This window comes from Talpa occidentalis, unplaced genomic scaffold, assembly GCF_014898055.3.
Source record: "Talpa occidentalis isolate TD23 unplaced genomic scaffold, MPIMG_talOcc4v2.1 talOcc4.2, whole genome shotgun sequence".
Lineage (NCBI taxonomy): Eukaryota > Metazoa > Chordata > Mammalia > Eulipotyphla > Talpidae > Talpa > Talpa occidentalis.
Window position 1 is genome coordinate 47,646,289 of NW_023602073.1, and position 22,304 is coordinate 47,668,592.

At 48.6% G+C, this 22,304-nt stretch overlaps 1 protein-coding gene across 2 annotated transcripts; it reads left to right on the forward strand.

The window, feature by feature from the left end:
- Positions 1-1,252: 1,252 nt before the first annotated feature.
- LOC119251343 (patr class I histocompatibility antigen, A-126 alpha chain-like) lies at positions 1,253-19,343 on the forward strand. Of its 2 annotated transcripts, XM_054698651.1 has the most exons (7): positions 1,253-1,443; positions 14,939-15,084; positions 15,395-15,691; positions 16,778-17,053; positions 17,173-17,292; positions 17,697-17,729; positions 19,217-19,343. In XM_054698651.1, the coding sequence occupies exons 2-7, from the start codon at positions 15,024-15,026 to the stop codon at positions 19,228-19,230; spliced, it is 801 nt and encodes a 266-aa protein (XP_054554626.1). In that variant the 5' UTR covers positions 1,253-1,443; positions 14,939-15,023; the 3' UTR covers positions 19,231-19,343. The 2 variants fall into 2 exon arrangements, with proteins under 2 accessions (XP_054554626.1, XP_054554625.1); XM_054698650.1 differs by lacking the exon at positions 19,217-19,343 and having other exon boundaries at positions 17,697-18,945.
- The last annotated feature ends 2,961 nt before the right edge of the window (positions 19,344-22,304 follow it).

Consider the following 22,304-nt stretch of genomic DNA (forward strand, 5'->3'; position numbering starts at 1 on the left):
AAAAGAAAGCAAGGAACCTGCCCACTTCATGGAGATTGAAACCCACACTACAGGAAGACCATTGGATTAAAGAGGAAATCAAAGAAGAAATTAAAAAATACTTTCAGTTGAACAACAATGAGGACAAAACTTTCCAGAATATATGGGACACCCTAATGGTTTTTAACTGGCCCACAGAGACCTGGTAATTTTGGGGTCCTGATAAATTTATTTAATAAGAAAACATTTGTTTTAAGTTTCCTTGTTTTTCACTTGGTCTCATGAGAACAAAGGCAGCTTTCCCATCAGCTGCTGTGAGTCTCTCACTTTAGTCTCCAGCATTTTCCCTCCTGCCTCAGTTGTGATGTAAGAATTGAAATTTATACTCCCAACTTTGGCCAGGATTTCTTTGTTCTCTAGTTTATGAGCTGGCCAGGTAGGAGATCAGAAGATCTGAGGACACAGTCCAGGGATGAGCAGGCAGTGGAGGGCTCATTACCCGCCTGGAAGAGAATGACAGGAAAAGCACCCCCTTTTTGGTCATCTCTGACCTGCAGCCAAAAGGCACCCTTTTTAGGTCTTGGAATTGTGGGGGAAGGTGACTTGTACCCACCAGTTGGAGGGGAGAGATCCCATGGCTTAGTCACCCTTACCCATGCCCATCAGCCTCTCATCCTGTCCCTACTCCTTTCCAGGAGTCTGAACATACACCCTGCCTAGAGGGCAGGTCTCAGGGGCTGTTGAGTTGCCAGGACATGGAGGAGGTGCCTTTTCCAGCTTCCAGGACAATATCTGTGGTGACTGAATGGAGGAGCAGGGAAACCAAGGAGGGGATCCAGAGGCCAGTCCAGGGGGACAGAAAATCTGTGAGGACAGACTCTGGGGTCATCTTGGACCAGGAGTTCCCAGGGTTATGTTCCAAGTGGTGTGTGGGGAAATGTGGGTGGAACTCAGGGCTTGGGACAGATTTAAGAGTCACAGATTATTGATGCAAAGCCAAGAGCATGAGCCAGGGATGTGGACAGAGACCACCCTGTCCTGTATGAAGGGCTGTGGGGTCCTGGACGGGGAGGCTTAGGAAAGCAGGGAAGAATCTCCTAAGCCTGAAAGAACCTAGAGACAAAGTAAACTCACTTTTTTTACAGAAGTTGCAGTGAGATCAAACCACAGGCCTTAGCACAGGCTTCAAAGGAAATGAAAACCACCTACACAGGAAGTGACATGATAAGGACCGCACAGCCTCACTCAGTGCCATGGGTGTTTTTGTTGCCATTTAAGCCCAAATAGCCAACACCCATTTACACCGCAGCATCAATGAAGATCATTTATGGATTTTAATATTGTCCTCAGCTTAGATTCAAGGAGGCAAATTGCCAAAAACAAGCTGGATACAATCTGAGCACTTTTGATGGTCACTTCAGCTAAACCTGGGAAATAGTTTGACTGTCCCACCACTTTACAAAGGTATGTAATTTGCATGCTGTTATATGCAATGATTTTTATTTTATGTCTTCAAATATCTAAGAAAAGTTGATGAAGTTTAAGGCTGTAAGGTTTCTGACTTGTGTATTTTCTGTTAATAACTTGTTATATAATGTTAAAATGGTACTCAAAGGAATTGATGTGATTTGGATGAGTTCATACAGATTAAATATAAAGCGAAATCATTATTTTCTTCTCTTTCTTTTTTATTAAAGATTTATTTTTATTTATGCATACAAGAACTGGGGTGTATGCCAGGTGTGGGGGGGGGTGACAAGAGTCACTGGATACAGAGAGGGGGAGCAGAACAAGCAGATCTACTGAAATACACTGCTGAGGGGAGCAATGGATGAGACAGGAGAGGTCTGCTGCACCATGTGGGTCAGCTCTCTGGTTAGGGATCAAATTCGTGCTGCAATGGCTGGTGATAGCTTGATAGCACTGAGATTTTAACCCCTGGGCCACCAGAGGTGCCCTATTTCCTTGTCTTTCATCTAACTTCAGACATTCGTTTTTCCAAAAGAAATGGTTATCTATTGCTCTGGTGAAATTATGCTTCAGACATTGCCTATTGCCTGTAAATACAAATTTTTCTAATAAAACTGATAATTAAAATATTTACCATAGATATAAATGGTAATATATGGCTGTGAAGGTATGAAAACATGTAAGCTGCTGCTTTGGTTGACTAATAGTCTTGTGGATGAAAGGAAAAGAGAGACTTAGAAAACTTATTTGTTGAAAGATCAAAGATGAATAATGTCGCAGACCAGTTTTCAGCAAAATGTGGGGTCTGGAGTCCTTGAAAGGAAAAGACGGCCTAGGTGAGTCGTTAAGGGCTGAAGGGAAAGGGATGAGGCTGACATGCACTCTTCTTTTTGGTGCAAGTATCTCCTACCGAGCAGCTCAGCAGGTTCTTTATTTATACCTTTTTTTTTTTTTTTAAGCAAGCAGTGAGATGACATTATCATGTGCACAGAAACAAAACAGAAACAGTCAGTGCATCCCTTAGACTTTTTGTTGCTATGTGCCTTCCGCAAGAAAGCAACCTTCAAGGTAAATGGATAAAAAACTAAGCTTTACACTAAAACTCATTGTTTCAGTTAGACATTGCTAAATTTAGTTAGACATTGCTAAATTTAGACATTGTTTTAGCTATAAAACAGTTGATAGCGGCCAGTACACCCCTATCAGCTAAAGTCTAAGCATCAAAAGACTCCTCTATTCATATGGCCTTTAGCAGGAAACTAAAGGTTTTTGGTTATCAGCTAACAGGATGTTCTACCTAGAAACTTCTTAACACAATTAACTTCATTTAAAAACTTTCCTAAGAAAGACATCCCCTGCTCATGGATTGGAAGAATAAACATTATTAAAATGGCCATCCTACCAAAAGCAATATACAGATTCAATGCTATTCCAATCAAAATCTCAATGGCATTCTTCAAAGAAATAGAACAATTATTGATGAAATTCATATGGAATCACCAAAAACCCCGAATAGCCAAAGCTCTACTGAAAAAAAAAAGAAGGAAATGGAGGCATCACACTCCCAGACTTCAAACTATACTACAAAGCCATAATCATCAAAACTGCATGGTATTGGAACAAGAACAGACATACAGACCAATGGAATCGAATAGAAAACCCAGAAATAAACCCACAGATTTATGGTCAACTAATCTTTGACAAAGGAGCAAAGACTATGCATTGGAGCAAAGAAAGTTTGTTCAATAAATGGTGCTGGGAAAACTGGGTCGCTACATGCAAAAGAATGAAGCTTGACCACTACCTCACACCATACACAAAAATCAACTCAAAATGGATTAAAGAACTAGACATAAGACCTGAAACCATAAAATACATAGAAGGAAATATAGGCGAAACACTACGGGATTTGCACATCAAAGACATCTTTACAGACACATCACCCAAAGCAGTGATAGTGAAGAGAAAGATAAACAGCTGGGACTACATCAAATTAAAGAGCTTCTGCACAGCAAAAGAGACAATAACAAAAACAAAGAGAAACCCCACCAACTGGGAGAACATTTTTGCACCCAACACTAATGATAAAGGACTGATCACAAAAATCTGCAAAGAGCTGATGAGACTCAGCAACAACAAAGAAAATAATCCAGTCAAAAAATGGGCAGAGGAGCTAAAAAGAAACTTCTCTGAAGAGGAAATGCAAATGGCCAACAGACATGAAAAAATGTTCAACATCACTTGTCATCAGGGAAATGCAAATCAAAACTACCATGAGATACCATCTCACACCAGTGAGAATGGCACATATTAAAAAAACTAGCAACAACAAATGTTGGCGAGGGTGTGGAGAAAAAGGAACTCTTCTGCACTGTTGGTGGGAGTGCAAAAACTGGTCCAACCACTATGGAGAGCTGTGTGGAGATTTCTGGACCTACTAAACATAGAGCTTCCATATGATCCAGCAATTCCACTCCTAGGTATTTACCCAAAGGACACAGAAACATCAATTCCAAAGAGCACCTGCACCCCTATGTTTATAGCAGCACTGTTTACAATAGCTAAGCTTTGGAAACAACCCAAATGCCCAAAAATAGATGACTGGATCAAGAAGATGTGGTACATATATACCATGGAATATTACTCAGCATTCAAAAAAGATAAACACATGCAATTTGCAGCAACATGGATGGCGCTGGAAGGGATCATGCTCAGCGAAATAAGCCAAAAAGAAAAAGAAAAATACCGGATGGTCTCACTCATAGCAGGAATCTAGAAAACTTAAATAAGGGACCAGGAAAATGAATATAAGAAAGTGAAAATCAAAATCAACAAAAAACTATGAACCAGAGACACTTTTTGGGGGGTAGGGGGCGGGAGGGGAAGGATTGGGGTCAGAATGGGGCGTTTGCTATTGTATGGGGGAATATAAAAATAAAATTTAATATTAAAAAAAAAAACTTTCCTAAGAAACTCCTAAAAAAAGCAAAAGTAGGACTTATTATAATAGTTGTGCTGGATTGCTTGTCAGATATGTACAATAAATTGTCTCCCATTGCCAAGTGGGCCAAATTGTTTAATAACTAATTTCTAACAGATAATTTTCCGTGCCATTTACTTACAGTATGCTGATATGTATAATTTATTGCCTAATGTACTTTCTGATAAATTTATCTCTTTTTATGACCAAGAACAAAAAACGAAGGGATGTTAAATCTTCAGCCCCACGGTGTGAGGCACAAGGAATCTTCGGCCCCACGGTGTGAGGCCCTTTAGCTTCAGCCCCACAGTGTGAGGCCCTTAAGCTTAGCTGCTTGCCAGTGTCTTATCTGGCTGGGGCAGCAAGGCCCCCTGCAGCAGAATAACATATCATATACTGACATACCATATTTACATGGGGCTGTAACATATATTTTGGAGTTTTGCACTTATAACCTCCCCCCAAAATATAGTTGAAAAAATCAAAGTTATCTGAATAAATATAATAAAAACAAATAGTTCTGAAGATGAATCAGGCCTGGGCTCTGTCCCAAGGAGAGTGTGGTCACAGGAACGTGCTGAGAAAGGAGGGGTCAGGGAGGCTTCAGATTGGACTGTGGTAATTACTAAAAGGAGTGAGGGCTGATAAATTATATTGTGAAATGAGACACATCATTAAATTATTTAAATGTTCATTGTTTCCAAAAGAAGAAAAGAATAATATACATAATGTTCTTGACAGGGATCTAAACTCCTCTAATAGTATACTTAAGATTTGTGCATTTCTCCAGATAGAGTTTTGTCTCATGGAATCTTTCAGCCAGGATCTTGGAGAAGTCCCTGCCCACACCGCCCAGGCCGCTTGCCCAGGCCTTGAGAGCTGGCTAAGTGGCAAGGAGACCTCAAGGTGGCCCCCCAGGGCCACAGCACAGGCATTTGCCCCTGAGGCCCCTCTGGCAGGTTGCTGAGATGCACACCAGAATCCAGGGTTTGCACAGTTATGACCTCGTGAGCCAGAAGCAAAAAAAAATCTCACTGAATTGAGGAATCAAAGGTCAGAATTTGTGGCTAGCCATGCATTTGGATATTTGGGAACACCAGGAACGAGGTGGCCAACATCTGAGGAGACACTGGAAGGGATGGCCTGTCCATCTTTGCCAACACTGGCATCTGTTGAGACATGTCCTGTTCAACACTTTTAATGTCCTTTGCCAGAGTCGTGTGTTATTTCAGAAGAGATGGTTCCTGTTTCAGGGCTGGGCCAGCACAGAGCATGTGGTACCTGTTCTGAAGCACCTGGTTACTTGCTTCCTCTTTGTGTTTCCCCCGTTGGATGACAGCTGTGGCTTCCTCCCCAGGGTCACTGGTCACTATCCTCCCCACAGCCTTCCTGGGGCTCCTTGTTCTACTTCACATTGAAATCTTCAGCCAGGATCTTGGAGAAGTTCCTGCCCACAACACCCAGGCCTCTTGCCCAGGCCTTGACAGCTGGTTCTGAGTGACAAGGAGACCTTGGAGGTGGCCCCTCAGATCCATAGCACAGGCATTGGCCCCCTGAGGCCCCTCTGTCAGGTTGTTGAGATACAACCCAGAATCATGAGAGCCAGTCACAGCTGAGTAGTAAGTAGACCAGGATACTTTTCTTCTCTGCAGTTATAATTATCTTGTTCCCTCATGATCTTAGTTCCTGTTTTGCTTAATCTTAATCAAACCCAAACCCTCCCCAGGGTAAGAATCTCTATGGACATATCACACACACCAGCTATTCTGCCCGCTTCATCCTGGGCAGATCCCTGTCCCACAGCCTCAGTTCTGCCTCCTGGGGCCTGGGTCCTGCTCACCTGGCCCTGATCCCTCACCTCACCCTTGGCCTCTCTCCTATCCCTGCTCCTATATCCTGTTCTCTGTGTCCATCATCTTGTCTCCCCTTTGCCCACTAGTGTCCTTTGCCCACTAGAGGAGGGGTGTGGAAAGTCACCCCTGAGACCATGCACAGCTGAAGTGAATGTCTATGCCCCCAGCACCTCCCTCACCTGGGCCTGACATGGAGTCTGGGCTGGATTCCCCTGAGGACTGGGCAGGCCTGGCTCCAGGGTCTTCTGGCCTCCAGGCCTGAGTTGTCTCTTGAGGCCCCAAGGTCTGTCCTTCTCCAGCCTCTTTCTAAAAGTCCCTGGGGCGGGTCATGGTGTGGGGCTGCTCATCCTCTGTAGGAGGAACCTGGGTGGGACACACCCAGAGGTTCACGCCCATAAAGCGTGCACATTTGATCTGTGAATGCTCAGGGATTTTCTTGAATTTTTTCATCATTTCCACTGTCCATTCTTTTAGACACCTGTGTTATTAACTAGTTGGAATCTCCTGATCGATAGACTCAGTTTCTTGTAGGTCTTCTCTCTGCTTGTCATTTCTTTTCCATTTATATTATTTAGTGGGAGTGAGACTTTAATATTTCATTTCATCTACTGATTTATTCATTTCTATGATCAAATCTCTAATTTTTAATAATTCTTATTCTGAACACATTAAATTTAAAATTGTTTTTCCTTTTTTCTTTTTTTTTAGTACTAGAAAATAACCAAATTTCCCTAAATACACATAGGGAATCTACATCTTAATGAATGTCTGAAATCCATGAGGGAAATGTGGGTGTGTCTCCTGAGCTAAGAGTGAGATGGGGCCTGGGTCCCCAGGAGAGAGGAGGGGTCACATGGCAAGGACAAGGCGGCTCATATGATGAAGACCAGATGTTCTGTAATTATGTTTGCCCTGACACTTAGGTACAAAACTTGTTTCTGGTAATAACCCTAATTTTGGGTAAGACCACCAACTTTCATACTAGGTAGTTATAGAAGTGTGTGGGGTAAGTAGCGGGGAAAAGCATCAGGCTTGTCTGCCCTCCCACTGCGCATGCGCACTCAGCCAAACAACTTGGCACCGTGTGGCCTGGCGGGGAGGCGTGGCACAGCACAGTGCAGTGCAGCGTGGAGTGGTGCTGAGGGTGGAGTGGAGTGGCGTGGAGTGGAGTGGATGGAGAAGCGCAGCGGAGAGCAACAGCAACAGGCCTGCTAGAACCGGTAATGGACCTACCCGGGATAGGTTGGTTGCGCGACATTTGGCGTAGATGGCAGGAGGGTTCAAAGCAGGACGGCTAGTTGCAGATGGGTAGGGAACCATTTGGAACCTGGGGAGGGATTGAGGAGTGGCTGGCCATGAGCAGATAGTACTTAGGGGCCAGACTCCTCTGCCAGTGGGCACCTCCCCAGGAATGGCCAGAGGTGCATGGATCCCTGGGGCAGCTGGAACAGGCCCTGTACGAAATAGAAGAGGCCCTGGGTAGATACAGTGCCCGCAAGGCCACAGGGGCCATGGGATGGGTGTTTCTCACAGCTCTGCGAGAGTCTAGGCAGAAAGAGCGATCCAGAATCCAGCAAATACGTGATGAGATGGAGGAAGAGACGCGGATACTGCAACAACGATTGAGGATTCTGGAGGAAGAAGGTCAGAGAAACCAACCCACCATTCCGGAGATGCCAGACTCCTTCTTAGGAGAGGAGGAACGAGGCTGGCACTTTGCGGGAGTTTCAGCCAGTGGTAGCAAACCAACCTGCGACCCCGGAGATGCTGGACTCCTCTGGAGAGGAGGAGGAGACATGCTTCGGGCCCGCCTGGTGGTGACTCAGAAAATGAAGCAGCAGCGACCCATGACCCCAGGGGGTCAGGCTGCTGGACCACCACAAATGACAGAATTTACTAGGTACCGATTATACACCCAGGCGGAACTGGTGGACGTGGGCAAACAGTTCCACCAGAAACCAGGGGAACCCTTCGCAGCCTGGCTGCTGCATTTGTGGGATCTGGAGGTGGATGGGATTATTTGCATGGCACAGGAGATGGAGACTGGCCTCAGTGACTTTACACCCTTCCTTGAGACAGGCTGCAGAACAGCCGGTGGTATAGACAGGGCAATCACACTCTACTGGAATGGATAATGGCTGCCATACAAATAGTATGGGCTGATGCAGGAGATGTGCTGAAGACAGTGAGCAGATGGCAGATGTACACCAAGGTGGTACAGGTACTTCGGGAATTGGGGATGTGGCAGCCATGTTCAATGTGAATACTCGTGGTCCTGACGATGAGTGTTTCACAGCAAAGATGAGAGATTTGGTATTAAAGAGTGCCCCCTCATCCTCATTTGGATCCCTCATGGCAGTTCTAGCACCCTGTGTGGGACGTCAGATAAACGACGTCACAACCATGATAGCTAGCTGGGGTGAAGTCGAGAGCTCTCAAACTCAGAAAGGAATATGGGTAGTTGCTGAACAGTCAAAAGGAATGCCAAGGAGGGCAAGGAAGCCTGTTGGCATCACAAAACCTGTTAAAGTTACGCGTAACCAAATGTGGACAGATTTAGTGAGAACAGGTGTTGATTGCACTAAAATACATGCAAAGCCCAATGCATATTTGTTAGAATTATGGCAATAGCTGCAAGAAGCCCAGAGGTTCACGCCCATGAGAAGGACTGCTGCTCAGGGGGAACCTGGAAGCTCCAGTCCTCAGGCACGCGCCCTGCGCCTGGAAGACCACTTGCTGCCAACCCCGTCCTCTGGCAATGGCCTGATGACTTTCGAATAGGGTGAGGGCTAAGGAACCTGTCCACATGGGATGGGCGGGGACCAGAGGCCACATGTGGAGTTTGCCATCCATTGGTTCCTGACTAATGTGTAAAGGGTTTTGGCTTTGGTAGACACAGGAGCAGTGTGTACTCTGCTCTATGGAAATCCAGAAAAATTTCAAGGGTCTGCTTGTTACACTGATTGCTGTGGAGGCCAGAGTGTCAAGGTCACAGCAGTAAGACTATCCCTGGGGATGGGGCGATTACCCCCGAAGGAGTATAAAGTGTATATATCACCCATCCCGGAGTACATCCTGGGGGTGGATGTACTACGTGGCTTATGGCTAGAGACCACAGCCAGAGAGTTTCGCCTTAGAGTGCGTGTGGTAAAGGCAGTGGTGAGAGGATACACTAAGCACCCGCCCATACAACTGCTAGTCCCTAGGGGAGTGACTAATGCCAAGAAATAGCGGTTGCCCGGAGGCTACAAGGAAATTACGGGCGCAATATATCAGAACTGGAGAAAGCGGGCATTGTGCGTACTGCCCACAGCCCCTACAATTCACCAGTGTGGCCAGTGAAGAAGCCTGATGGCTCTTGGCGCATGACAGTGGATTATCCTGAGTTGAATAAGGTAGTTCCCCCCTTGCATGCTGCAGTGCCTTCAGTGGCAGACTTGATGGACTGTCTGAGCCCTGAGCTAGGCATGTATCATTTTGTAGCCAATCTGGCAAATGTTTTTTTTTTTTTTTTTTGGTAGATATAGTTCCAGAGAGTCAAGACCAGTTTGCCTTCATGTGGGAAGGCTGGCAATGGACATTTACTGTGCTCCCACAGGGAGCCCTACCTGTACAGCCCTACTCTGTGCCATGGGCTGGTGGCAGCAGATCTGGCCCTGTGGGAGAGGCCATCTTCAGTGGGTTTGTATCATTTCCTTGATGATATTTTGTTGACTAGTGACTCTCTCACAGCTTTGGAAAAGGCAGTACCTCTCCTATTGACACACCTGAAAACATGTGGCTGGGCAATCAAGGAAAGCAAACTGCAGGGGCCTGGACTGTCAGTTAAGTTCTTGGGGGTTGTTTGGTTGGGTAAGACAAAGGTTATCCCTGATGCTGTAATAGATAAAGTACAAGCTTACCCCACTCCAACCACAGTGAGGCAGCTGCAAGCCTTTCTGTGCCTGCTCGGTTACTAGTGGGCATTTGTGCCCCACATGGCCCAGCTCCTACGACCCTTGTATATGTTGATACTTAAGGGGGCCAGGCGGGATTGGTCAGCTGAGGCAGACACAGCATTTGCCATGGCCAATCGGACTATAAAGACTGCTCAGGCCTTGCAGGTTTTTGACCCAGCCTGACCCTGTGAGCTAGATGTGCATGTGACTCAGGAAGGGTTCGGGTGGGGACTCTGGCAGAAGTTGGAGAGGCTACGACAGCCTATTGGGTTCTGGTCCCAACTCTGGAAGGGGGCTGAGGTTAGGTATTCCTTAATTGAACAACAGTTAGCTGCAGTATATGTAGCCTTACTAGCTACTGAAAGTATAACTGCCACAGCTCCTATCTCAGTGAGAACCACTTACCCAATAGCTGGGTGGGTACGGGACTGGACGACAAAGCCCAATCGAGGTACTGCTCAAACGCCCACTTTGGTGAAGTGGGGGCATACCTAGAACAGCACTACACTCTGTCAACTAGCCCCTTAAGGGCGGAGTTGCAGGAGGTTCTTGGTCCGGTGACGTATGTCAGTATGGAATCAACTTCAGAAGACTTTGTAGAAGCTGAACCTGAAGCTAGTCCCTACAAGGAGGGACGAGCACCGATTCCAGCAGTGCCCTGGTATACAGACAGCTCCAGCCAGGGCCAGCCAGCCTCTTGGACAGCTGTGGCTGTACACCCAGAAATGGACACTGTTTGGTTTGAAACCAGGACAGGACAGAGCAGCCAACGGGCTGAACTGCAAGCAGTATGGTGGTGGCCCATGAGCCTTCCTCTCTAGTCATTTGTACTGACAGTTGGGCTGTGTACAGGGGCCTGACACTGGATTTCCACGTGGAATCTAAATGACTGGACAGTCATGCAGTGGCCATTGTGGGGCCAGGCCCTGTGGAAAGATCTATGGGATCTAGGGCATCAGAAGCAGGCGACTGTTTATCATGTCACAGAATATGCCCACTGGCCTCACCAGGCAACGATGAAGCAGATACCCTAGTCCGGGTTTGATAGCTTGAAACTGCTCCGAAGTGGGATGTTGCGCAGTGGCTGCACAGACGCTTGCTCCACACAGGGCAAAGGACAATGTGGGCCACTGTGCGTGCCTCGGGTCTACCTATAACTTTAGAGGAGGTTCAGACTGATTGTGAATAATGTGTAGTGTGTTCCAGGACTTACCCCTGGAGACCTTTCGCATCCGCAGGCCAGGTGTTGCGGGGACAGGTACCCCTGACACGCTGGCAGATTGACATCATTGGACCACTACCTCGCTACGATTGGAAAACAGTATGCGGTCACCTGTGTAGACACTGCTACCGGGTTATTGGCAGCTCCACATGTGGACCAAAAGGCAGTTTTGGCGGCACTGGCACGCCTATGTGCTGCATATGGACGTCTGCTGGTAGTGGAGAGCGACCGAGGGACTCATTTGACAGGAGCCCTGGTGCAGCAGTGGGCCAAGGACATGGGTGTTGAATGGAAGTTTCACACTCCCTATAATCCCCAATCTGCAGGGATCATAGAGCAGTATAACGGACTGCTAAAGCAAGGGCTGACACTGGCCAGGTGGAGCCAACGTCTGTGGGACGTGCTACAAACACTAAATGAGAGGAGCAGGAAAGGCAGCCTGGCTCCAGTGGAGGTACTGCTGCATCGTGCCACTGTGCCCATCCAATTGCAGATACAAACTTCAGATATTTTGTTAAATCCTGCATTTGGACAGCAGGGCAACCTTTTATTGCCAGCCCCGATGGGAGTGGACCCAGGGCAGACTGTGGACTGGGAGTGGCGCTGGACTGTGAAGGCTCCCCATGTGCGCTGGGTGGCTCTGATAGCCCCTTGGGGTCATGGCCTGGAGGCCAGTTTACAAATAACACCATGGGTGACTGCACAGTGGTCGCCACAGGTGCGTGTTACCCACCCTGGGGTGGCAGATCAAAAGGCAATCCTAAAGGGGACATTTGTGATGACTCTGTGGCCTATTATGAGCTCTCCACTCTTGCTACATGTAGAGCCCACTGATGCCTCTTCGCTGGCAAAGTGAGCATGGTACTCACAACCTGGAAGGCCACTGATGACAGCTACGATATTATCTTTGGACACAAAATTGGCATGTATATTGCCAGATGGGAGGGATCTCCCATTGCTGGTACCAGTGACTTCTTTATCTTTCTGTCCCTTGGAGAATTGAACTTAGTTATGCTGTGATGTATGTATGCTGTTTGCTTTTGTGGGCCATGGCTGCAGTGCTTATGTTTGTTAAAGGAAACTTGTATATACTTGTATGTAGTCTGTATGGCAGAAAACCCTGAGGGGGTGGATTGTGGGATAAGTAGGGGGGTAAAGCATCAGACTTTTCCGCCCTCCCACTGTGCATGCGCACTCAGCCAAATGGTATGGCGCCGTGTGCCATGGTGTGCATGGTGTGGTGCAGCGCAGTGCAATGCAGTGCTGAGAACAGAGTGGGGTGAAGTGGATGAAGAAGCGGAGAGTGGAGAGTGCGATGGAGTATGGTGACGATGAAAAGCGGAGAGCATCAAGACATCAACAGGCCCCCCACTAGAACTGGTAATGGACCTACCTGTGTGGGTTGGTTGTGTGACAAAGTGGTAAACGTTTCTTAAGATGAACCCCTGATGAACCTCAGATGGAAATAATTCACATGCCAAAGTGGCCTGTTTGGGGGACACCTTTCTGAACATCTTGGGGAGGCCTGTCCTTCAAAGCATCATAAGTGAGGAGAAGAGCAGATGAAGGTGAGGATGGGGCCAGGACCAGGAGACAGATTAAGCCACAGGCCTCCTCAATGTGGTTGGGTCCTGGGGCAGGATGTGGATGGGGGCTGAGGGAAGAGGGGACAGGCTGGTTTATGGGGACAGAGCACGTGTGTGTTAGGGGCAGGAGTGACAGCTGTGGGAAGAGATATAATCTGTTTTCCTTATGCTTAATTTGTTTTTAATATTTTTTTCATCTCTTGATACTGTTGATAATAGTGTTAGGGCTCCTGCTTCTCTGCTTTCACAGTATACACGCTCCTTCCTCCCAGCGCGGGGCTCAGGTCGGGTTTACACGTGTCTTTGTGTCCTTTACTCAGTGTCCATCTCTCCTGACGGTGCAAGCTCCATGTCTCCAGGGGCCTCTTTCTGCTCCCCATTGTATCTGCAGGGGAGGCAGCTTGGGGAGGCAGGAGCCAGCCAGGGAGAGGGATTCTGGGAAGTGAAGAGGAGGCAAAGGCAGAGAACACTTGGGAGATGCTCCCTGGTTCACTGAGAAAAGCATTTCTCAAAGTGTGGTCTGTGGAGCCCTTGAAGTCACCCAGAGCCTTTCATGGGATCCATGGGGTAAAACTAGATTCAAAACATCACTTAGACACAATTGTCTTTTCACTATTTTGGCATTTGCTGAGGTAAAATTAAGTAAGAGTGGAGCTTATAGTACCACTGCAGAAGCAGTAATTCTTCACCAGCACTTACCTGCAGGAACAAAAGTCAAAGTCAGTTTCACTTGAAAATGTCCTGGAAAAAGCATTAAAAGTTATCTTCATTATTGTGTCACCCTCAACTCCACATTTTAAAAGATCTGGTGTGCTGACCTGGAAGGACACACAGAGCACTTCTGCGGCATCCCAAGTACCGTGTCCCGAGGAAAATGTTTGTATGAGATGAATTAGACTCTTTTTATTTGTGGGCAACACCAATCTTACCTGAAGGGATAAATGACAAAAACTAAGGTCATTTAAATTTGGTTAATTAGCAGACACTTTCCTCAAAATGAATGTCTGGTTCTTTTTTTTTAAAGATTTTTTTTTATTACTTATGCAATAGCTGGGGTACAGGCCAAAAGTGTGGGAGGGTGAGAGGAGTCACCAGAGACAGAGTGGGGAGCAGACAGGCAGACAGATGAAAGCACTGTTGAGGGGAGCAGTGGTTGCGACAGGAGAGATCTGCCATGCTGTGTGGGACTCTCCTGGGCCTGCCAGGAATTGAACCCGTGCTGCAGAGGCTGCGGACAGCCTCACAGCGCTGTGCTCAACCCGCTGTGCCACCAGGGAGGGTGAATGTCTGTTTCTTGTAGAAAATCAACAATTGGCAAATGACAGTAATTTTGCCTGATAAAATATAAGCTGTCAGATAAAACTAGAATTATGAAAAATTGAGTGATCACTACTTTACAATTTACAGTACAAATTTTTCTTTTGAGATTTGTGATTAAAAACTAAAACTTTTTTGATCATTTGATTCCAGTGTAATTAACACTAAAAAGCTATGTAACTTAGTGAAACAATGTTTCACCTTAAAAAATCATACCTTAGCACAAGTTCCAGCCAGTATGCAAGAGAGGCCTATGGAAATGTAACAGAATAGGAAATATTCCAGATATTATTTCAGGTTTCATTTAGCAAATAACCTTCGAAAAACTACCATCTGTACAGTTTTAATTTAGTATCAATATTCATAATTATCTGAAAACACTACTAGCTTCTTCATTCCTCCAGGCTGCTGCTTCTCCCAGCCCAAATCCACTCCTCCCTAAAGTGGGGAAGGGAATTTGGAGCCTCCCCTTTCTGTGGATGTCACCCTGTTACAGCATCATGTCTCCCTCTCACAGGCTCTGTGGGGTGGTGCAGCCTTGATGACCCCACACTCACCCCCATTCTCTCTCCCCATTTTCTGGGGGTGTCCAGGGAAGACAATCAGCATCATCCTGCTCCAGTTACAAAGTCTCCAAGGACCTGGACTCCTTCTCCCCAGACCCCTGGATGGGGTGTGATGCCCCTCACCCTCCTGCTGCTGCTCTGGGCGCCCCTGGCCCTGATGGAGACCCCGGCGGGTGAGTGCATGTCCAGCTGGACACTGTTGCTCCAGGAGGGAGGAGCAAGGAGCCCCCTGCGGGTGCAGGACCCCAGGAAAGGCTCATCTCCTCCCAACCTCTTGTAGCCCCTTCAGGCCCGTTGTGTTGTGGCCCCTTCTGTCCCTCCCGCCTCCCCTGAGTGCTCTGGTCCCCTGAGTCTGGGCCCTTCTTGGCCCACCCCCCTTTTCACTCTCACGGCCTCGCCCCTTTCTGCCCTCCAGGCCCATCTCCCTGGGCCCTGGGCCCTTGCTGAGAGGAGGGTCAGCCCGGGTCTCCCTCCCGCCCCCAGGCTCCCACTCCCTGAGGTGTTTCTCCACCACGATGTACCACAACGGCAACAACAACAGCAACAACAATAGCCACAACGGGGAGCCCCGCTACATCGCCGTGGGCTACGTGGACGACACGCAGTTCGGGCGGTTCAACATCAGCTCTCCGGGCCAGAGTGTGGAGCCGCGGAAGCCCTGGGCGGGGCAGGTGGGGCAGGAGGCCCTGGATGAGGAGACTGGGATCCAAAGGAACAATGCACAGTGGTTCGAAGCACTCCTGAGGGACCTGCGCGGCCGCTACAGCCAGAGCGAGGGCGGTGAGCTTCACGGGGCGGGGCCGGGGTCAGGTCACCCCCCATTCCCACCCTAAGGCCGGGGTGTCCCGAGTTTCAGGGTCCACTGACCCCTCGAGGCTGGTGGATCTACCAGGCCCCTCCCCCGGGAAGGGACTGTCCTGCCGGCCCTTTCATTTCAGTTTAGGTTTATTCAGGGTGTGTGTGTGGGGGAGGGTGATGTGATTGGGGGGTGACCCCTGGGCTGACCGCTGGGCGGGGCACAGGGTCTCACACCCTCCAGAGCATGTTTGGCTGTGAAGTGGGGCCAGACCTGAGCCTCCGCGGCGGGTATGAAAAGTTCGCCTACGACGGCGCGGATTTCATCTCCCTGAGCGAGGACCTGCGCTCCTGGATCCCCGCGGACTCGGTGGCTCAGATCATCCAGCAGGAGTGGGAGGCCTCGGGGAGGGCCGAGCGTGTCAGGCACAGTGTGCAGAGCAGGTGCTTCCAGTGGCTCCTCAGATTCCTGTTTTTGGGGAAGGAGGTGCTGCAGCGCTCAGGTAAGAGGGGCCACAAGGCCTCGGACCTCCCCTCTCCTGGCGCCCCACAGGGAAAATGGAATAATGGGCAGAACAGCACCTGCTTTCTGGGCAGAGAGGGAGAGTCCCCTGGGTTTCATGTTCTGTGCTAGAGAGAGACTCGCCCAGAAGACACCACTTTTCTGGACGGTTAAGGAATCCAGTCTCTCCTGAGGGAGGGAGGCCATCCTGAAATAACTCTTCCCTGGAGGCTTTTGACCCGGCAGCCATCCTGGGAACCATGAGTTTCTCTTTCAAGGTCTTGTTTTTGGTCTGAGAACATTTCTGGATCTGACTCCTGCCTTTCTGTGTCATTCACCCTCCACCCAGGTCAAGAGCGAATGTCTGTGTTCTCCTTAGAGACCTGCATCCTCCTACCCTGGGCTCTCACCCGATTATCCCAGATTCTCCAGACCAGGCTGATTTCTGTGCTTTGTGCTTCCTCCCTCCAAACCAACTGTCATGTCCATTCTGAGGATGGTCGGTGAGGCTGCTTCAGTGTCCAGGAAGGAAAAACCCAAAGTGTGAATTTTTTGACCCTTCTCCTCAGATCCCCCAAAGACACAGGTGACCCACCACCCCACCTCTGACCAGAAGGTCACCCTGAAGTGCTGGGCCCTGGGCTTCTACCCTGCGGACATCACCCTGACCTGGCAGCGAGATGGGGAGAACCTGACCCAGACCACGGATCTGGTGGCGACCAGGCCTGGGGGAAATGGAACCTTCCAGAAGTGGGCGGCTGTGGTGGTGCCTTCTGGTGAGGAGCAGAGCTACACGTGCCATGTGCATCATGAGGGACTGTTGGAGCCTACAGTCCTGACTTGGGGTAAGGAGAGAACATGGGCACTGAGCTTCTGCTCAGGGTCATCAGGAGCCCTTCTGGAGACCTTCAGAGGGTCCTGATGTAGCCTGGGGCTCAGTGTCTCACCTTCCTGTCCCTTCCAGTGCCCCCTTCTCAGCCCACCATCCCCACCGCGGGCCTCATTGCTGGCCTGGTTGTCCTTGGAGCTGTGCTCACTGGAGCTGCGGTGGCTGCCGCTGTGTGGTGGAGGAATAGGCGCTCAGGTAGGGAAGGGAGTGGGGGATCTTGTCCACTGGGGGCTTTCATGTCCCAGGGAGAACTTACCCTTCCTGGTTAGTAGGGAATCCGATCCACACACATGTGTTGCCCAGTCTGGAGCTGATTGCGAACACTCACTCTTTTGTAAAGCACTTGTGAAAATGAATCACCAATTGTTCCCCTTATAACTGTGGTGATGGGGATCTGTTTCCCAGTAAATGTCATAGGGGAAGGACCCTGCTGAGGAAAGACTCCAATTCTCTTTCATATCCATTCTTCATATATCCCAGTCCTGACCTGGGTCTTCAGTCACTGTTCTAGAAACTTCCCTGTGACTCAGACTTGGGGATTTCTTTAGGGTTCCATGGGCTGACTCCTCCCTTGTCTCACATGATGTTTCTTCCCACAGGGGTACATGCAATCAGCTACAGTCAGGCTGCAGGTAAGTGTGGATCAGGGGCTGGATCCTGAGCCCCTGAGGACAGCGTAGAGGGAACTCTAGGGAGAGTCACCCTCATCAGTTCCTCTGAGGGTCTCATCTCTGGGCTCTGACAAGGTCTCTTTTGTGCTTCCTCGGGCAGCAACAGGTCCCAGGACTCTGGGATGTCTCTCACCCCCTGGGACACCCCAGAGGATGGGGCCAGGCTGTGGGGAGCTGTGAGAGGGACAGTCTTAGGATGCAGTGGGCTATTGAGAATGTTATCACTTAATGTAATTCACCCGAATTTCTTCAATATTATTTTCCATCATAGAATGAGAGCTCAGCCTGTGTGGGGCTGAATGTTATAGGATTTCTCTCCCCCCATTTTGTAACTTCAGAATCCTCTGCTTTATTTAATTTTATTTGTTTTCTAGCTGTCAGTGATTGATATAAAAATTTTTATTAAATCTATTTGTTCTCTTACATCATTGTTAATTTTTGTATAATATTTGATTTCTCTCTCAGGTGTAGTCCTTATAGTTCTCGCACCACCATAGCACCCATGATCCATCACTACAGTCCCTTGTGCTCTTCCCTTCCCTGGTTGGAACCATCTCTCTCCCTTCCCCTGCTGTAGGCCTCAGATCTAGGATCAGGTTGCAAGTTTTGTCATTATCTGACCCTTTGTTTGATTTCCGTATATCCCACATATAAGGGAAATCATCTGATATTTATTTTTTCCTTCTGACTTATCAAACTTAGTATCCCTTCCTACCCCATCCATATTTCCCAAATGGCATGAGTTTATGTTTTTGATCACTGAGTAGTATTCCACTGTGTACATGTACCACACCTTCGTAATCCAGTCACGACCCCCTGATTTAGAACACAATGATAACCTGAAGCAGGATGTTTCCCAAACCTCCTGCTTGGGGGAGTCTGATGCTTAGTTTCTGTCACCTTCCCAAATCTGCTGCTTGGGGGAGTCTACCGCTTTGGTTCTGCTGTTTGCTGGAGAAGTTGCTGGGTGTACCGCAATGCTTGTCTGAGGTGGTTGCCATGACACCCTTGAACCCCCTTCCCGAACAATAAAGAATGCTTATGCCATGAGAGATGGGATAGCAAGTTTCTCATACAAACTGTATAAAACCTTGCCATTCTTGTTCCTTGGTGCTCAGCCCTTTGGGGAGCGATCCCACTGAGCCTGCCAGTGTGACAATTAAATCTCTCTCCACCTCTCTGAGTGCCATCTGAATTCTCTGGGAAACTGCCAGAACACTTTTGTTTCCCTGGTTCTAGTTCATCCTGTCCCAAGGGACTGAAGGAGAGCCTGGTCACCTCTCACGCCCTCTCACGGGGCCAGGCAGAGTTGTTTGGTGGGTGGAATGCATAGTCAGATGCCAGATTGTACCTGTTGTTTTAGGTACAAAGTAGGAAGTGATTTTGTACAAACCATTAATAAATTAAGGCGATAAATTGATCAGTGGCTGTTTTCTCACAATGAACAGGTGCTCCAGTGTAACTCAGACAGTCAAGGTCAGGATAACAATGAGCTGTCAGACAAGGATTCGATGTCCCTTGAAGTGTCTTTCAAAATAAACGTGATTAAAAAAAACTATGTCTACCTTTTTTAGATTCCATTTAATTTTCTGTTCATTTCTTTTTCTTCATGCTATCCTGAGCGGTGTCTGCAGGGTCACGGCACGAGGGGCTGTCAGTGTCCTGGAGCTGTGTGCAGGGCTGAGTCTGACCTCCCTGCAGCGAGTGGGGCCCTGGAGCCCCCCAGAATCAGCCCCCGGGGCTGGTCCTCCAGGGCGCCTCAGGCCTTGCTCTGCCCTCCTCTTGGCCCCCTGAATTTCCCTGACACCCCAGCATTGGGGAACTAGGGAGATGTTCTGGGTAAGGATAGGTTAAGGACTCCCCTTATCCATCTATCTCCCCCATACTCTGCCATCTGCTGCATCAAGACAAAACATGTAAGACCTTTAATGGAAAGGAACTTTAATACAATTAGTGTGCAACAAAGAAAAAGCAAAGAATAGTTTCCAAATCAAACATTCAAAGTCACCTGTCCCCTTGTGGGTAAATATTCAGCCAACATGGTTGGCCCAAGCAGGACCTGAATGCCACCTAAATCACCTCCTGGCAGGGGCCCATAGAGAAAGGGTGGACGGGACTGACAAGTCTGGAAGGAAAAGAGCAAAATCAAGATAGAAGCTGCCATTGTAACCTCCCTACGGGTCTCTTACCCACATCTGTGCCACCCAGTCCAAGGCCAAGAAGCAAGTGCAGCTTCTTCACGTGTCTCTCTGCTCCATGTGCCTCCTCCAGGTCTCCTTGTGGCTCATCCTGCTTCCTTCCTTCTCCAGAATCCTCTCCAGCTGCTGCTTCTCCCTGCTCAGTTCCACCCTCCTTGGGTGGGGCAGGGAAACTGGATCCTCCCCTGGGGACCCCCCTGTTACAGTCCTCTCCGTTACCAGCATGTGTGTGTGTGGGTGACACCAGCCCTGCAAGGACAGGAGGGCCCCGGATGTGCGCAGTTCCCTGGGCAGTTACAGGCCAGCACTGCTGCATTCAACCAGGTGGGACAGACGCTCCCAGCCCCCCAGTGAGAGCACATGTCACCCACACAGACCTTCCCCCCACAGTGTCCCCTATGCTGCCCCTTCCCTGCCCGGTCCTCTCTGGCTCCCCACTGCACCCCTTTACACATCTGATCCCTAAAGTCCCCATTTCCATCCTCTGCTCTTTTCCAGGAGTCTCCCCATCTTCCTAGCCATTGCCCTGGGGGCTCTCCTAGGCCCCTCCTGTCCTCCAAAGGATGGAGAATGTGAGGTGATTCCCAGGAGGAGGGGCTTTTGTCCTTGGAAACAGAAGCAGAAACAAATTACAGGGACCCTGGGATCTAAGTTTCTATACCAACGGACTGAGGTAGCCTATATATTTGGGGATTTGCCCAGAACCTAGGAACAAGTTGTTATGTCCCAGAGACCACTGGAGAGTAAAATAAGGATAAACTGACACATACTCAGGCGCCCCCTTGTGTGCAGACCCTGTCCTGCAGCTGGGGCCCTGGGAGCCTGGGGAGGGTCTGGCTGAGGAGAAAGGGCAGCTCTGGGCTCCTGTGCTCAGCCCTGTGGCCACACGGGGGCGCTGCCGCGCTGTTCTGGAGTCTGGGAAAGACCTAATGCACACAGAGAATTCTAAAGAATTCTCAGAGTTGGGGGTCCTGGAGGGAGGCGTCCTGGGGGCTGAGATGCTCTGTGTGGAGCAAGAAAACCAGGGCTCAGAGGAGAGGACACTCCAGAGCCCTGCCCTGTGTGTGAGGTTTCCATCTTTCCTTCTCAGAACGCCTAGGAAAACTGGAAATTAGACAGATTTTTTCCTTCTACAACCTGTAAAATTTGGAGGGCATTAAAAAAACCCCAAAACATTTAGGGCCTCCCTGGTGGTGCAAGGGGTTAAGAGGCAACCTTTGAAACTATCTGCAGCCTCTGCAGCGCAAGTTTGATCTCCGGCCAGGGAGGTACCCACATGCACAGCAGACCTCTCCTGACTCTCCTGCTGCTCCCCTCAGCAGTGTATTTCAGTCAATTTACCTGCTCTGTTCCCCACTCTGTCTCTGGTGAATCCTCTCACCCCCCACACCTCTGGTCTGTACCCCAGTTCTTGTATGCATAAATAAATAAATCTTTAAAAAAATAAAATATAAAGACTACTGTGAGACTTACAGAGAAGTTGCAAAGGTTGTACAGTTCTTATTTATCCCACAGCATTTCTAATTTTGTTAACATCCTACATGAGTAAAGTTTTTTTACAACTAATGAAGCAGTGTTGACATAATTACTAAGCGCCATACTTCCATTAGTTTTTGCTAATGTCCATTTTATGCTCCATAATCCCACCCAGTTTGCCTGGATGATAGTTTCTCAGACTTTCGTCATTTTTGAAACATTGACTTTGGTGAGGAGTGATGTTTTGGAGAGGTCGTGGGTTCACAGATGGGGTTTCTTGGGTCACCTCTTAGAAGAAAAGTTTCACCCCCAAGGTCCTCCTTTCAGTGGTGTGCGTGTCCCGGCCTCCACACTCCACGCCCACCCCCCCATGCTCCTACCCCTCCCCGCCCCACACACAAAAGGAAAGAAGAAGATGCTTGTGCAGACACCAGCAGGCAGGAGGAGCTGCCCTGGAGACGGCAGGTGTGTTAGGAGAAGCCTGCAGGCCCAGGCGGCAGCCTTGGGAGCAGAGCTGTCTCTTCCCAGGTCAGAAAGGGCACTGAGGTGGTGTTCTAGTTGGGAGGGCTCATTCCTTTGTGCAATTGTTATTTGTCTTTAAATGAATGACTTCCATGGCGTGACTAGGCTGATTTGTCAGGACCAGTGATTCTCTGCAGTGGCTCCATCCGCATATCCCAGCTCTGGTCTGTATACGTCCTGTAGCGTCTGATACTTGCTGTAGCAGTTGGCCCAAAGCGTTTTTCATTTCTATAGTTGGTTTAATAACTATATTAATAACTTCTACCCCCATCTCCAGTTTCTGGTCATGTGACCCCTCCACCCTAATTTTCTACTCTTTTTTTTTTTTTTAAAAGATTAA

Coding starts and splice junctions, on each gene's coding strand:
- LOC119251343 (XM_054698650.1), top strand. CDS start 15,024: ATGCCCCTCACCCTCCTGCTGCTGCTCTGGGCGCCCCTGGCCCTGATG. Junction 15,085..15,394: donor CCTGATGGAGACCCCGGCGG/GTGAGTGCATGT, acceptor TCCCGCCCCCAG/GCTCCCACTCCCTGAGGTGT. Junction 17,054..17,172: donor GCCTACAGTCCTGACTTGGG/GTAAGGAGAGAA, acceptor TGTCCCTTCCAG/TGCCCCCTTCTCAGCCCACC.